The 14,385-nt window shown below is 51.6% G+C and overlaps 3 protein-coding genes across 3 annotated transcripts; 2 read left to right on the top strand and 1 right to left on the bottom strand.

The window, feature by feature from the left end:
- Window positions 1-144: 144 nt before the first annotated feature.
- On the top strand, window positions 145-2,036 carry TrAFT101_003381 (uncharacterized protein). The gene is made up of 2 exons (XM_024910479.2): window positions 145-282; window positions 343-2,036. Exons 1-2 carry the CDS (start codon window positions 150-152, stop codon window positions 1,689-1,691), a joined length of 1,482 nt encoding a protein of 493 aa, XP_024766861.1. The 5' UTR covers window positions 145-149; the 3' UTR covers window positions 1,692-2,036.
- Window positions 2,037-7,783: 5,747 nt separating this feature from the next.
- On the top strand, window positions 7,784-8,680 carry TrAFT101_003380 (uncharacterized protein; the record flags this gene model as incomplete). The annotated part of the gene is made up of 2 exons (XM_024903256.2): window positions 7,784-8,177; window positions 8,418-8,680. The coding sequence occupies 2 exons, from the start codon at window positions 7,784-7,786 to the stop codon at window positions 8,678-8,680; spliced, it is 657 nt and encodes a 218-aa protein (XP_024766863.1).
- Window positions 8,681-9,702: 1,022 nt separating this feature from the next.
- TrAFT101_003379 (uncharacterized protein) lies at window positions 9,703-13,498 on the bottom strand. The gene is made up of 2 exons (XM_024910874.2): window positions 11,549-13,498; window positions 9,703-11,422 (listed from the first exon to the last, which is right to left on the bottom strand). Exons 1-2 carry the CDS (start codon window positions 13,206-13,208, stop codon window positions 10,272-10,274), a joined length of 2,811 nt encoding a protein of 936 aa, XP_024766865.2. The 5' UTR covers window positions 13,209-13,498; the 3' UTR covers window positions 9,703-10,271.
- Between the last annotated feature and the right edge of the window lie 887 nt (window positions 13,499-14,385).

Genomic DNA, 14,385 nt, shown 5'->3' with positions numbered 1-14,385 from the left:
CATCAATTCCTGTGCTTTTCTCTCAATTTTTTTTATAGAACGGACTTCATTTGTTCAACAAGTTGTATTTTGGAATTTACACTAATTACCATTCAACTCAAATCTTCTTTCTATACCTGAACTCGATACCCCCTCCGCAGTCATTCACCATGCCAATCGGCATCCAACGTCTCAATGCGAAGAAATCACAGCCTAATCCGCACGTTGTCTTCATCAAGCCGTTAAAAGGACCAGATGAAAACATAGCCCAAGATTTTCTCGAGAGGATTGCAGCGCAATGTCGTGAGTTCTTTTCTTTCAAGAGACCGCTACTACCCTATTCATGCTGACTCTGAATAAAAGTTCCGGTAATGCGCAAACACCACATTCACGTCATGTCACTGGAGGAATTCCCTCCCAACAGAGAATTTGTAGGCCGTAATTTCAATGCCGGAGAGGTCATTCAACTCGTGCTCAAGTCTCCTGGTAGTGGCCGGTGGCTTCCGTTCAACTACGTCCAGATGGTGATGATGCATGAGCTGGCTCACTGCGCGCAAATGAACCACTCCAGGGCCTTTTGGGCAGTAAGAAACCAGTATGCTGCACAGATGCAAGATCTGTGGGCGGAGGGATACAAGGGCGATGGTCTTTGGGGCAGAGGAACCAAACTGGCAACTGGAGAGTGGGAAAGGTACTCTGTTATGGCAGATGAAGTACTGCCGGAGCATCTCTGCGGAGGCACATATCGATCTCGGGGGAGAAAACGCAAGGCCAAACCAGTTTTGACGTACCAGGAGAGAAAGGAGAGAAGGATCCTCAAGAAATTCGGCAAGAATGGAATCGCGCTAGGGGCAGACGAAGAGGAGAAAGTGAAACTCGAGAAGGGCAAACGCGTCCAAGCAAAACCTAGAGTGGCCGGCAGCTTGCGAGGACGAGAGCTTCGTGCAGCTGCGGCATTGGCGCGGTTTGAGCAGAGTAAAGATGATGCCGCGAAGAAGGAAGAGGAAGAGGGAGAAGGGTTGAGCGACTACGAGGACGAAGACCTGACGGATTCTAAAGCCGCGGTGGATCTGGATGGTACGAGGATGACGGATAAGGATGGCAGCGATATGGTTAAGGTGTGCGAAGATGAAGATCCGGATGATGCTGATGCGAAGAAGGAGTTTGATGAATTACAGGGATTATTTGGCAGACGGAAAATTAAAGAGGAAGCGGGCACAGAGCGATTGAATTTACATCCGCCAAGAAGTCTGGATCCAGAAGGGGCAGTGAAACAGGAAGAGGAGGAAAGAGAGACGACAATCAAACCAGAGGTTGCGGCAGACGACGACGGCGCTTCATCAAAAAACCTGTCGTCTATACCACACGTCAAGCCAGCACAAAGCAAAACCATGATCAAACCAGAGCCAGAATCAAATACCAAGGGCCGCCAAGCATTACTCAAAACTACATCAACTCCCACCACCCCCACGACGACGGTAAAAACACAAAAGAGCTCAGGTAGTCGCACCGCACCAACCGGCTGCTCAATGTGCTCCTTTGCAAACCCTGCTTCGGCCGTCACATGCGCCATGTGCGCAAACGTCCTTGACCCAAAGCACACGACCGGCTCGTGGCAGTGCAAGAGCGCATCATGTGTAGCCACGGCGTACAGGAATGCGAGGGACTGCGGCGTGTGCGGCTTGTGTGGGCAGAGACGGGGGATGAAATAGGGCTTATTTCCCTTTTTCTATTCATGATGCGGATATCATATTTACGAGAAGAGGAGTACAAATGTGTGCATGTGTTACTACACTACAAGCTCTAAGGCATAATGAGGCTGTTCAACGGAATATTTTGTCGATCATTGTGAGGCTACAGTTTCAGGATACAAATGGCCTGTGGCATTTATTACACGACTATGTTGTGCATTTTACATTTTTGCGTTTGTTTGTATTTGGTATAGATGTACATATAACCCCTAAGAAGGAGTCATGTTAGTCGATCAGGGGCTAGTGGCGAACTTGTTCTGTAACATATCATATCAATTAACAGCTGCAAAACGAGGAGATTTTGCCACATCGCCGTCACAGGGCATGAGAGCGAACCAATTTATACGGGCTGGTTCATCATCTCTTCCCATCCTGACGAAATTCTCTCGATCCGATCGGAGCCTGGGGAGTACATGATTGTCATCTAAGCGATGGATGTCGTATGTACCTAAAATCTTGTTTCCTGTACCATTTGACTCCAATGGAGTCATTCTGCTGAGCTCAACTCCATTCCTACGGACCTCTTTCAAGTCTCACCCTATCTGGAAAGCTCCATTGTGAAACAAGCTAGACATTACTAGCTGGCTCTACAAGATTATTAAAGTTACGTTTAACAGACACCAGATCGGCTTGATAGTTCCCCATCAGTCTTATCCAAGCAGGGCCACGTGCCTGGGCCTCGAGTCAGCATTATGCTGAGATGTCAAAGGCTAAAGAAGGTAACTCACTTCTTTCCCCGCAGAATGGCTTTCGACAAGTCACCGGCTAACGACTATTACAGTAGTTGTAGCCTTGGGCTAACATCTCTCAGGAAGATATAATCTTCCATGATGAGAAACCTGGTCGGCACAGCTTTTAGCCACGGCCCATGCGATATAGGCTTTCCGCAGGGATGTAATTCCCCTTCAACAGTGCGAGACGAAGCCCGAGAAATTGAAACATTTCGGCAGCAGAGGATGGCGCCACCATCAGCTTATTCTATTTTCAGAAATGAAGTCCATGAATTTGGTGCGTTGCACACGGCACAAAATGCCACATCCTCAGCGGAAGTGGCAAGAGGGGTTGCAGTGACTGAAACCATATGAGTTCGGTCTGGGCATAATGGAATTGGCTTCTTGGACTCGGCCGGGCTCGGCTCACTGACTCGAACGGCCCATGGTTCGACAGAGTCCCTCACTGTAGCACTCGGATAGCTGCAAGCATGTGTATATCAGGAGAGAGTCCATCGCATACACTCAGATCATGCCACGCTGACGCCGTATTATCTTAGGCCTCTATCACATGCGTGGGAACTCTCAGCAAGGACTTTTGAAGAGAGAGAGTTGTTGCGTGGTGTCCTCAGTTGTGCCGCCGTTTGTGCAGTCTGTACCGAGTGAGGCCAGTCTCTGGGAGTTTCCAGGTATTGCAGGCAGGCTCATTGTGTGACTCGCAGTTTGATTGACAAACTCCACCGGCCTGCTTGATGGGCGCGGGGAGACCAAAAAGAGGGACCAGATACTTCATACTGTGCCGCCTGTGTCGTCTGAAAAAGGCTTTCTGGAAAATCAAAGTTACTATTGGAATGTAATACTAGAGATCAACTCAAAGACTGCTTCATCTTGCAGAACATGAGGAGCCTAATGTGGTGATGATAGAGCAGCGGTTCTAGACTCCGAAGGTCCGTTTGATGGAGAAAATTAGACAAGATTCGAAACCACTGCCGGATGCAGTAGTGCCGCATCATGCGCTGCATTGCATCGCGCATTGATGGCGCAGACTTGTTCGTCTTCCTCTTTTCTTGCTGCGTCCAATGACCAGGTCGTATTTCGTTTACATCATGGATGCACAAAGAGGATTGTGCTGTCCCTTGTTGATATACTCCATGAAAGTTGGTGATGGCAAGCGCTCAGATGGTGGGCAACTTAGCGAGGTGCCTGTGCTCTAGCGCTTCCCTGATACAGTCTAGCAGCCCTGCTAAGCACGCACGTTATTGCAGACTGCAGCAAGCCCGGAGTTGATACGGAGTAACTGCGTCGCGATCGTTGTCCTTGATACGGAACTAGGTAGGTACTTCTTGGTGCTAGCTATTAGGACGGCATTAGCTGCGCAGGCTAGTTGTTGCGGGTATTACTCCGTACTGTCCGTCCTCATTATTAGGCTATTGAGCACCGAAGCAGCAGCGACAGCGCGCGAGAAAAGAAGGAGAGGAGGGGTGCGGCCAGCGTTTCGAGCGGGGCGTGTGTCTTCACTGTCAATGGCGTTACCCCGCAAAATGCTGGGTGGCATTTTGAGTGGCTCCTGCCGCTGCTGCTGCACCGCCGGCGCTGCTGATTGGCAGCGGCCCGTGGCCGGCAGATTTTAGCTCAGAGCGTTCGCCCCAAGCAGCCCGTGATTGGCGACTGGCCGAACGCCTTTCGCCTGGGTTTTGGGAGATTGCAAGTGCGGCCAGCGAAAGGGGAGCAGCCAGGGAAAGGAAAGCTCGGATTGTCAGTGGACGGCGATTGGGCCCAATCTGCTGGCCCCCCCCGGCGAACGGCCCCGTTGAACTGGCGCTGGGAAGCTGCGACTCGATTGATACTGTTTGTGCCTGCTAGCACTACAGTACTTACTCGTAGTCTATTACTGGAATTGATTCGGTAATGGACTAGCAAGGGCGACGATTGATAAGTGGCGGCAGACCAGTCGCGATCCAGAATCGAAGGCAATGGGTACTGATGCCCTGCAGCCATGTGCTTGTAGTTCAAAGGTACCTTGGCACGATGGAGACTGCACATCTTCGGTTGACCTCTGCGTTCTCTCTTTGCAGGCTGTCTCTACTATCATCAAGTATAGAACAAGCCGCAGAACGCGCGCGCGCACACACACACACACACACCATCTACACAACCACAAAGGGACACCAGTCGGTGAAGACGGGCACGACATGCATGACGACGGCTTCGCTGGGCGCGCTGCGTTGGGCACGCATACCTCATCATGCCTGCGCTATCTGGGTGGGATTGTCCAACCGCCAAAAGCCAAGCATCTGCTGCGTGCTGGCGCTAGACCAGCAGCTGGGCTGAACTACTGCCGGCCGTCATGGTTTTAAGTTCGACCTCACCTTTTCCTCTTGCACGTGTAGGGGTCCGCCTGTCCCACTTCCGGATAAGCGCTGGGAGGACAAGAACATCGACAAGACTTCAGCGCATTCCCGCAGCTTCAAACGATGTACATGGCCTTTAGCCCGCCCAGGGCAGCCAACAGCAGAGCACGAACCAGCCCACAACTGCCTGCACTAGATGAGACTTGGACTAGCAAGCACATTGCTTGGACACGAATAGAATCGTTTAGTTCCATATACTGCCACCTTCGTGCTACGGGTACGGGCATGCCGAGTTGAGAGGTCTGGCAGCAAGGGATGGGGAAGTGGAAAAAGAAGTAGAATGTGAAGTGATAGGGCGAGGTAGAGGTTGCACAGGGGACATTGAATGGGGATGACAATGGGATCACGAACGAGTGCTGCTCGCTCGAATGGGCGGTCGTGATGGGTGTACCGAGTACTCCGCACCTAGCAAAGAAGAGCGAAGTTTAGAGATCATCGCTACCTGACTTCGCCACCTCTGATACCATCCGTCACATCCACGCCAACGAGCCGAGAGGAGCTAGCGAGGGACGTTGCAAAGCAGCCAAATCTGTGAGCGGCAAGATTGTATCAACACAACTCGAAACAGGGCAGTCCCTGCAACCAAAGCCAAGACCCAAGGAGAGATTTGAGGCCAAGAAGCAAGAGAATGAGGCCATTCTAGGGGTCCTAAGACAAGATAAGTCATCTCTCAAGACCCACGCCGTCAGATCGAAGCCGCCTGCTCCCCGCAGACTCCACCGATCTCAATTGAATTGATCAATGGATGGCCGACTGGCTGACTGCTTGACACCAAAGCGGCTCGACGTCACAAGGCAGGCTAATCGCCGGACGTCGGTTGGACGAGACGAAAGCCTGGAAGCCCTTGGTTATCTTCCACGTTGACAGTTCAGTGCTGTGCCAGCGAAGCTGCCGGATAGCTCTGCTATTGACGAACGACGGCAGCCAGGCTCTCCTACTTCTCTTGGTCACTCACGCTGCATCTCTTGGCTGTACTCATGGTTGGCTTTGGGTGACGGGTCCAGGATCTAATGGGGCCACGTCCATGTCTTGCGGATAAGTATACGGAGTACGTGTTGCTGGCACGTAAGGCAAGGTAAAGCACCCGAGACAAGAATGACTTGGGAGAGTCTCCCTGCGTTTCAATGCTAGCCTTTATGATGCCACCAAGCGGTATCCGAGCAAGGGTGGGATGAGATGGTAAGCAAAAGAGATTCGACTCTTTTCCCAATCCATTCATCGGTGCATTTGCGATATCGTCGCCGTCAACAAAACATGGAGGCGGCCCTCCATCCACCCTTTTGCATATTGCATTTTTGTCAGCGTCGCCTCACACACTGCTACAGTACGCCATACTTGATGCTCCTGCCTGCGCACAAGAGTCGAGCGTGAGAGTCTCGTGTTGTCTCGACGGAGGGCTCCGTGCTCCGTGCTTGGTGCCCCGTAATGCTGCAGCGACATGGAACCGGCTCCCGCCTCGCCTCGACGTGGTATCAGATGCAGTATTACTCCGTGGGCCTTGCCTCAATCCAGGTGCTTGTGTGCACATGCGAGGACTACTATCGTACTATTACCCCGTATGCCCATACATGTGTTCATCCGCACACGCAAATAAATTAATTCAATTAATCTGCATCATACATGCAACGTGCAGGCCTGGTCTCGGAGATTTCTCTTGTGATTCTCGGCCAGTCTCGCCCTCTCCTCTTTTCTCTTTCTTTGTCCTTCCCTCCACCATCATGTGCTTTGGGCCGGGGCTGTTCCTCGGCGCTGCTTCCGGTGGTCGCTGCTGAGCGGATCTCCGTTCTCGGTGGTGCAGTCTCCAGTTTGTATCGCTAAGGCGCATGTCAGCCCACTTCCAAGGCAGCCCCTCACCGGAGTACCTGCTGACTGAGCCGGATCGAGGTAGCTTCTGCTAGTGCCCAGCCCGGCTCCGCCTAACAGTTTGCCACGCCGAGCAGGGCGATTGATGTTAGCGCAGACGCAAAGGCCACCTGCACCAGATACCTCTGCCGATTACGGCATGCAAGTAGCCTCGCGTCGCCGTACCGCGCAGGTATCGCCGCACAGACCACGCAGAACTTGGCGGGTACTTGCTCGCGTCCCCGTTGTCTCCTGCTAGCCCCTGCTGTTCCCTGCTCTCCCCTGCTGCCCCTCCACAGCTCGCAGTGCCGTGAATCATCACCATCTGCTTCTGGCACCATCGTCACTCCACGCACGCCGCCAGCATTACGCAACTACACACCTCCCTCCTCACCTCACACCACTTCTCACCATTTTCACCGGCCGCGCCACGGCCTCGCTGGCCATTAATATCCAGATCCTGATCGCGCTACCTGCTGCGTCGTCTCGTCTGCTTCCCACGGCCTCCATGCCCCAGCTTCACACTATCCATCGCCGCCAGCACCATCGAACTCTCGCGCATACATACAGTACACAACCAAAGGGGGGAAACTGCACAAGCCACCCTTACCATCCATCCATAGCTCTTGCGCTCTCTGTGCCGATCATACCGTCTCGTTTCTGCTTTCCTGCAAAGCAGACTCTCGTCTCTGCCTATATATAATCGTTCCCCACGTGCCACCTATCCGCCTCTCCCCTCTTTTTCGCCTCTTCTACCGTCTACTTTCTCCTTCTGTCTTCCTCGATTCATCCAGCAACTATACTCTCCTCCTTTTTTTTTTCCTTTTGTCTCTCACGCCATTTGCAAGGTCCAATTCTTGCATCCGCCCAAGTCGTCACTGTCTAGCCGCCCATCCTGGAGAAACGACACAAGCGACGCGCCAACGACACTCAGATCCACCATCCCAGGCCACCCATAACCAGCAAACCGCCTGTTGCATCATTCTCCTTCTCGCCATCTTCTCTTCGTCTTACTACTTTTATACCTTCTCTGTTTATTCTTCTCGCCTCTCAAAGCTTCACTTTGCTTTCCGTCCCGCCACCCAGAGCCATGTCTGATACATCTCCCAACGGTCCCGGCACCGGCCACCGCCGCAGTTCAATCACCCAGGCCGCCTTGTCCAACCTGTTCTCCCGAGGCCCTTCAAATGCACCAGCTGGCCCTCCTTTCCCCAACGGCAATGGCAACGCCGATGCGCAGAGACGCCGCTTGTCAATCACCACCATTGGACTCTCCGGCACTTCGCCCACAGATACCACCTCTTTCATGCGACGCGGCAGCATGTCCACCAACTCAGACTCCATCAACGAAAACGCCATTGAGGATGAAGATGCCATGTTTGGCGGCCCTAGAACGGCCCCGACCACGCCCTTTGCCCGGCACATGAGCTTTGGAGGCAATGCTGCCATGCGAACCTTCCGCAATGGAAGCAGCCCCGGAAATGGTAAATCTCCAAAGTCCCCTCCCCCGTCGTCTCTTGGACGCAGTCATGGAGGCGGTCACGGGGATCAGTGGATGCCGCCGCTATCCCAGTCCCATCCGCACCAGCGCCAGGTTTCCATATCTGCCGCTTGGCCCGCTGTTGGACGTCGATCCAGCCTTCATATGCCACCGTCTTCTCTTCCACAGGCAAGCAACATCCAGCATCCAAGAGTCTCTTCTGACAATGCCTCTTCTCGAGCAGACCAGTATGGCTTCAATTGGTCCGAGCAGCTTAGATCCCGCGCCGAGAGCTCCGTTACCGGATCCCGCCCTTCCTTTTCTTTCCAAGGCACCGGCTCCCATTCTCCTCCGAGAGCCATGCCCAACCATGACCGCTCAAAGTCCATCTCCGACATGCCACAGCCTCCCGCACAGGCGTCCGCTGTTAAGCCTAAGCAGCCAGAGCGCCCCAAGCCCGATGCTTTCCAAGAGAGAATTCTCAAGGGCGACTTCTACATGGACTGAACCTGCCATGTATGGCCATTTCTACTGCTAGCGTAATACGCTATCACAATATATGTTGCTATTACGACGACTGAGAGCGACTGCAATCTACTTCGCTCACTTGGAAGGGGCTGACTCTTTTTCTCTTTCGATATCTCTTCGATTTCTGCTATTAATTTACTACTAGCATCTAACTCCATGCTCTGCGCGAACGGATATGATCGACACCCGAGAATCGACTTGAAGTTCATGATAGTATGAGAGTGCATTGCGTTTTATTTCTTTGACGGTCACATATTCTTGCACTTCAATTTTTTCTTTCTTTTTTTCCGTGTTTAGCGACATGACGATTATTTCGTTTTAAAGTTTTGTTGCTTTGCTGGCGCATTGATACTATTTTTTGTACGATTTGAGGCTGTTGGTGCAGCTCATATTACTTGGCGGCTGTATACTCTACGCACTGCTGCAGTTGGCTTGAACCTGGATCGGCCGGAGTCACCAAAAAATACATAAAATGGACACCGTAATTAGGTGCAGGAAGAAACAAAAAAAAAAAAAAGGGCCAACGGACAATGTGCAGAATGATAATCTTTGGGAGGGACTTTATATGAAGCCACAGGCGGATGTGTGGATGTTTAACATATATGATCAACCATCTATGACCAGACAGGAGACGAAAGGCACGCACAATGGCGGCCTGGACTTTACTTTTCATTGCATGTATAATTATCAGAATTTTTTTTTCTTGGTTTGTTTTTCTTTGTTTGCGGGAGCATCTTGGCGGAGACAAATGGGTCAAAGAATGAAATTACGATCTGCAGGGCAAGAGGAGGTTGGACGTCGTCGACTTGACGATGCGCTGGCGCTGGCGTTGCTGATTTTCGAGCGTTGGGAAAATGGCCAACTCTTACTGTGTTTTCTCAAGAGAAATATCGGCCATATTGAATTTATCTTAGTTTGTAGGGGACTGGAATTTTAAATAAAGAAATTAAAATCCCACAACATGCTACCACATTCGGGGACAAATGGGATTTCACGTCAACGGTCATTTGTCTGTTATCTTTTGATGTTTCTTGCTTGCAAAACGTACTTGTGTGTTTCTTGAACAAGACACATCTGTTGCTTCCTAATAGTATGCTTGTATAGACGGTATATAGACATGGAATGACTTGTTATCACAATAAACCGCCGGCCTCAATTATCGTCCTAAGCCATTCTCTTGAATCCATATATATATGTATACATATATCCAAGTATATATATCACGCGTCCGATGCACTTGCAAATTATAGACGGGTATTTGATCATAAATAATACATTACTGCCCCTTTCCATGGTGATTTAGCCAGCCGGCCAGCCAGCCAGCCAGCCAGTACAAACACATCGCTAACAAAAAAGGAAAAAAAAGAAAAAGAAAGAGAAAAAAGAAAAAAGCCTCCCAACAATGCAAAAGAAGCCCAAATCTTACCAGAAAAAAAGAGACCATTCGCTTAGTCAGGCCAAGCCAGTATGGTACAGAATATATACATGGTATCATCATATTTTCTCCTTACGAAGAGATTTCACCTCCCTCAAATTGACCTCTAGTGAAATAAAACAGTCCTTTATATAATTAAAAGGGAAAAAGATTGGGATCAGGGAGCCCCTGGAATGCATCCATGAACCAGGGCTCGTTCATGACAATCTTAGCGCCGCTCTCATATACGTCTTGGAGGTCAGCCGCAGCAAGATTCAGACCCTCAATGTCGAAATTTGCAGGCATGGATCCCATTTCTAGCTCGTTGGGCACCATGGGTTGCGTGACGGACATCCAAGGTGGGAAAGCAGGCGCCATAGCGGATTCGAGGTCTGTGGATGCGGGAGAAGGGCCCGGAATTTGAGGCATGGAGGAGGAGTTCGCGGTCGATGATGTGGGGGGAGTGCCGGTCGAGGAGACAGAATCATGGAAGAATGGTTGAGGGATCGACCGGCCAGTGCCGCCGAGGTTGGCAAAGATGTGAGGGGCGCTGCTAGCGTCTCTTCCTGTAGTTGCAACTTCGGAGAGGAGCTGGAGAGGAGTGTTGGCGGCTGACTGTTGGTGTGGCTGCTGCTGTAATTGCTGCTGCTGTAGCTGTTGTTGCAGCTGTTGTTGCTGTTGAGTCCCCTGAGCCGCATACTGCCTCTGCTGTGGTGAAGCAGAAGAAATAGCAGCGGCATTAGGAGGAGTAGTACTAGTATTGGCAGCAGCAGCAGCAGCAGCGCAATTGCCGTCGTCAGAAGACGTTGTTGTGCCCTCTCCCTTGCCCTGTTTGAAGAACCAGCTGCGAAGCATCGCAAGCACAACGAGGAACTTGGCTGCAGGGCGACATTTGTTATCCGCCGCCGTAGCTCGAAACTTGTTAAGCAAAGCCTCGAGATAGTATTCAACACGCATGTTGTCTTTGTGGATGACCTTGCCCATTTCTGAGCCAGGGCTCGAAGCTGAAAAGTACATCTTGATCAAAATGACGACAGCATAAGCCACTCGCATGAAATTAAAGACAGGCAAGCAGCGAATGCTGAGAACGTCCATGGATAAAAATGTGTTGAGAATGCCGTCAATAGCTGTCAGGCACGCTGAAAGCGCATTGATATGTGCGGCGGAAAGGGGCTCAGAGTTGACAATGCCATCCTTAAGGGCTTCTGTGTTAAAAGGCGGCCGCCACTGGTCAGACATGGTCTCTGAATGAAGAGCCATTTCGTGCATGTAAAGATTGACCACGTTGAAATTAAGACGAAGGGTGGCTAATTGTATAAACAACTCCGTTGTCAGCATAAAAGGGTCATATGAACCATTCATACACTGTGAAGCCAAAGAAAAGGGGGGGAGAAGAGGACAAAGAAAAAAAAAAAAAAAGAATAGAAACTCACGCTGCATCATGTTTTTGGCAACCGACGCAATGTACTTGTCGAGATCCCGCTCCAGGGCTCTCAGCGCGTACTGCGTCCTTGCATCCGTAATATTGACCAACGTCGAAGGATCATCCAGGGAAAACTGCTCGCCAACCTCCTCAGCTAGACGATGAGTCCACACCAAGTGAGAGAAATACTTGTCCGTCGGCGCGGCATCGGGTGACGACTCGAGTATCTCCAAGCTCTCAGTCATAAAGGGCGTCCATCGAATCAAATTCGGCCGGTGCAGCGACATGGACGTGTTAAGGGCGAGGAAGAAGCATGTCAGCCACGTTCGGCGGCACTCGATGCTGGAAGAATCAGGGGGTGGATTGCGGCGGAAAGGTGGCGGTCCGCGTTTTGAAGTGTTTTTCCTGCCAAGACCAATGTCAATGGCCATGACGGCGGCAATGTGGATGAGCTGATAGAACTTGAGCTCCTCGAAATGCTCCGGCGGCCAATACCAGATGACGGCCACGTGGATCGCCTGCACCAGCTCCAGATTCTTCTCTCCCGTGACAATGACCTTCTCGGCAAAGAGCTGCATCAGCTCCTTTTGTAGGACTCGTTGGAGGGAGTGGTTCTCGCCCGTGGCGGCGGCCATGATGGCCAGGAACAGCGTGGGCTTCGTCTTGCGCAGCTCCATCACCGTCGCACTATGGGGGAACACAACAGCCGGCAGGTGTCTCACCATGTGTTCCTTGTACTTGTTGAACAGCCCCGCGGCTTGTTCCATCGTAATGAGACCGCGGTCGACGATATCACCCTCCGTAGGTCTAGAGAAGCCTGACCAGCTCACTGATGGCGTCGTGGATGCTTTGGGATCCTCGCTGACGCTGTCTCGATCAGTGGCCTTTCTCTTCTGCCCAGCCATGACAATCGGCGGCTGGAACGCTGATGAATCGTCCTGCGGGGTTCGTGTTGGTGGAGTTGATGCCGTTTGCATCATTGGCGATGCCGCCATGCCTCCCCATGGCCTCGCTACTCCAGCTCCAGCCCCAGCTCCTCCTGTTCCCGCCGTTCCTGCACTGCCCCAGCTTGAAGAATACCCGCCACCGGCAGGTTCAACTTGATGCTGATGCTGATGATGGTGCTGCCCAACGGCGGGCATGCCTGGCACGCCCGCCCTCGCATGCAAGCTCGCAGTCAAGGCATCGATCTTCTTCTCCAGCTCGGACACGCGGCTGTCTGTCTTCTTCTGTCGTTTCCTGGTCGGGGCCGTTACGACGCAGTTCCTCCCGGCCTTTCTGCACCGCTTGCACGGCTCGCCCTCGATGGGATCGGGCTCGCACCGCACCTTTAGCCCTCGACAGGCTTCACACGCTCTCGACTTCTTCGAATCGCCGTTTCCATCAGCCTCACCGGCGCCGGCGGAGCCTCCGGCCGCCACTGAACCGCCGCCGCCTCCGCCGCCTGCTGGCCCGGCATCTGCGTAGTCGAATTGGTGATGCTGCCCCGGCGTGCTGCCGACAGTCGACGGCGTGTCGGCGTTATCTCGACCGCTGTCACGGCGCACAGCAGCTGCACTCGCCTGGAGCTGCTGGTCTGCGGCAGACGACGCATTGCTCACGACCCTGGTCGCATTGGAGGAGCCAAGCTGCTCTCCATCGCCGGGTCGCAGCCGTGGATCGAGGTCCATATAAGAAAGAGGGACTCTTGACGCAGCTTAAAATCGGTTAAAAAAAATAGGGCCAAGAGGTCGGGATAATAGCCGTCCTCGCTCCCAATGTTGCTTCAAGGTGAGACGATGGAGAAGGAGAACGGCGATTTTATCTCCGTGTGTCCGATGTCCTGTGACCGACTTGCCGACTTTTTGGCTCTCCGACGGCCTTATGTAAGCGAAGTTGGGAGCAAGTTTCAAGAGTCTTCAGGCACCTTACGAAAAGGGAGGTGAAAAAGAAGCAAGAAATGGAAACGTTCTTTATTCTAATCTGGGATCTCAATCAATCTCTAGCACGGAGACTAAAAAGGAGGCTTTCATCTGCCAAGGACAAAAGAAAAAGGGATCAAGCGGGAAAAAAAAAATAAAGTGGTTCAGCTACGACTATGCAAGGCAACTCTGCAGGCAGAAAAGGGACTACCAGCAAGTCAACAAGAGAACAGGAAAACAGCCAATAGTACCTACCGTAAATCGCAATTCAGCTCTGCAACATTGACTACGGCGAATATTAGGGCCACTAACTGGATACATCGGGAAGTTGATTGTCTCTATTCCTAGACTGTCAACATCGACATCATCGAGCAAGTCACACGCCGCTGCGATGTAAGCTGATGGCAGTAGACAGAGCCCAACTTCGCGGACTGCTCCGCGGACTGCTCCACAACTGCCTTCGCATGATCAGTCAACCGGCTTTCGTCTCTTTCATCAAATCCCGCGTGGGCTCTGGGCCTCGATCCAACAAGCTCCGACACAGCCGGCCGGCCCTGTTTTCCAGATCCGACAGTCTAGAAGCTCTACGGCCGGTTACGGCCGATCGTGTCAATCCTTGTCTAGGCTCTTAGAGTTATTTTTTGGCAACTACTCAACGTAGCACTTACTTTATCCAGCCCCTAGATCGCGGCTCATGTCCCATATATCATTGTTAATTGTCTCATTCTGGTCATCTTTAATTTGACATGAGAGCGGAAATTAGCTTTGCGTGTAGCCCTGAGCATTAAAAACGGTAGGTTTATTTTGATTACTTGTAAATACGCCTAAAGCAGCAGCGCGCCTAGAAGATGAGATATAGAAACAACATTTTTTCTCTACTTCATATACTTCTTCAAATATATGTATACAGGTATATATATATATATATATATCATATGTAGGCTGA

Source organism: Trichoderma asperellum, chromosome 2 (genome assembly GCF_020647865.1).
Source record: "Trichoderma asperellum chromosome 2, complete sequence".
In the NCBI taxonomy this organism is placed as follows: Eukaryota; Fungi; Ascomycota; class Sordariomycetes; order Hypocreales; family Hypocreaceae; genus Trichoderma; species Trichoderma asperellum.
Note: the sequence above shows the minus strand (reverse complement) of the source record. Positions and strands in the feature narration are given on the sequence as shown.

Bases quoted from the DNA above. Each gene is read 5' to 3' on its own strand.
- TrAFT101_003381 (XM_024910479.2), top strand. From the start codon at position 150: ATGCCAATCGGCATCCAACGTCTCAATGCGAAGAAATCACAGCCTAAT. The intron at 283-342 runs GTGAGTTCTTTT...TCTGAATAAAAG, and splicing joins GAGGATTGCAGCGCAATGTC to TTCCGGTAATGCGCAAACAC.
- TrAFT101_003379 (XM_024910874.2), bottom strand. From the start codon at position 13,208: ATGGACCTCGATCCACGGCTGCGACCCGGCGATGGAGAGCAGCTTGGC. The intron at 11,423-11,548 runs GTGAGTTTCTAT...TTATACAATTAG, and splicing joins TGCCAAAAACATGATGCAGC to CCACCCTTCGTCTTAATTTC.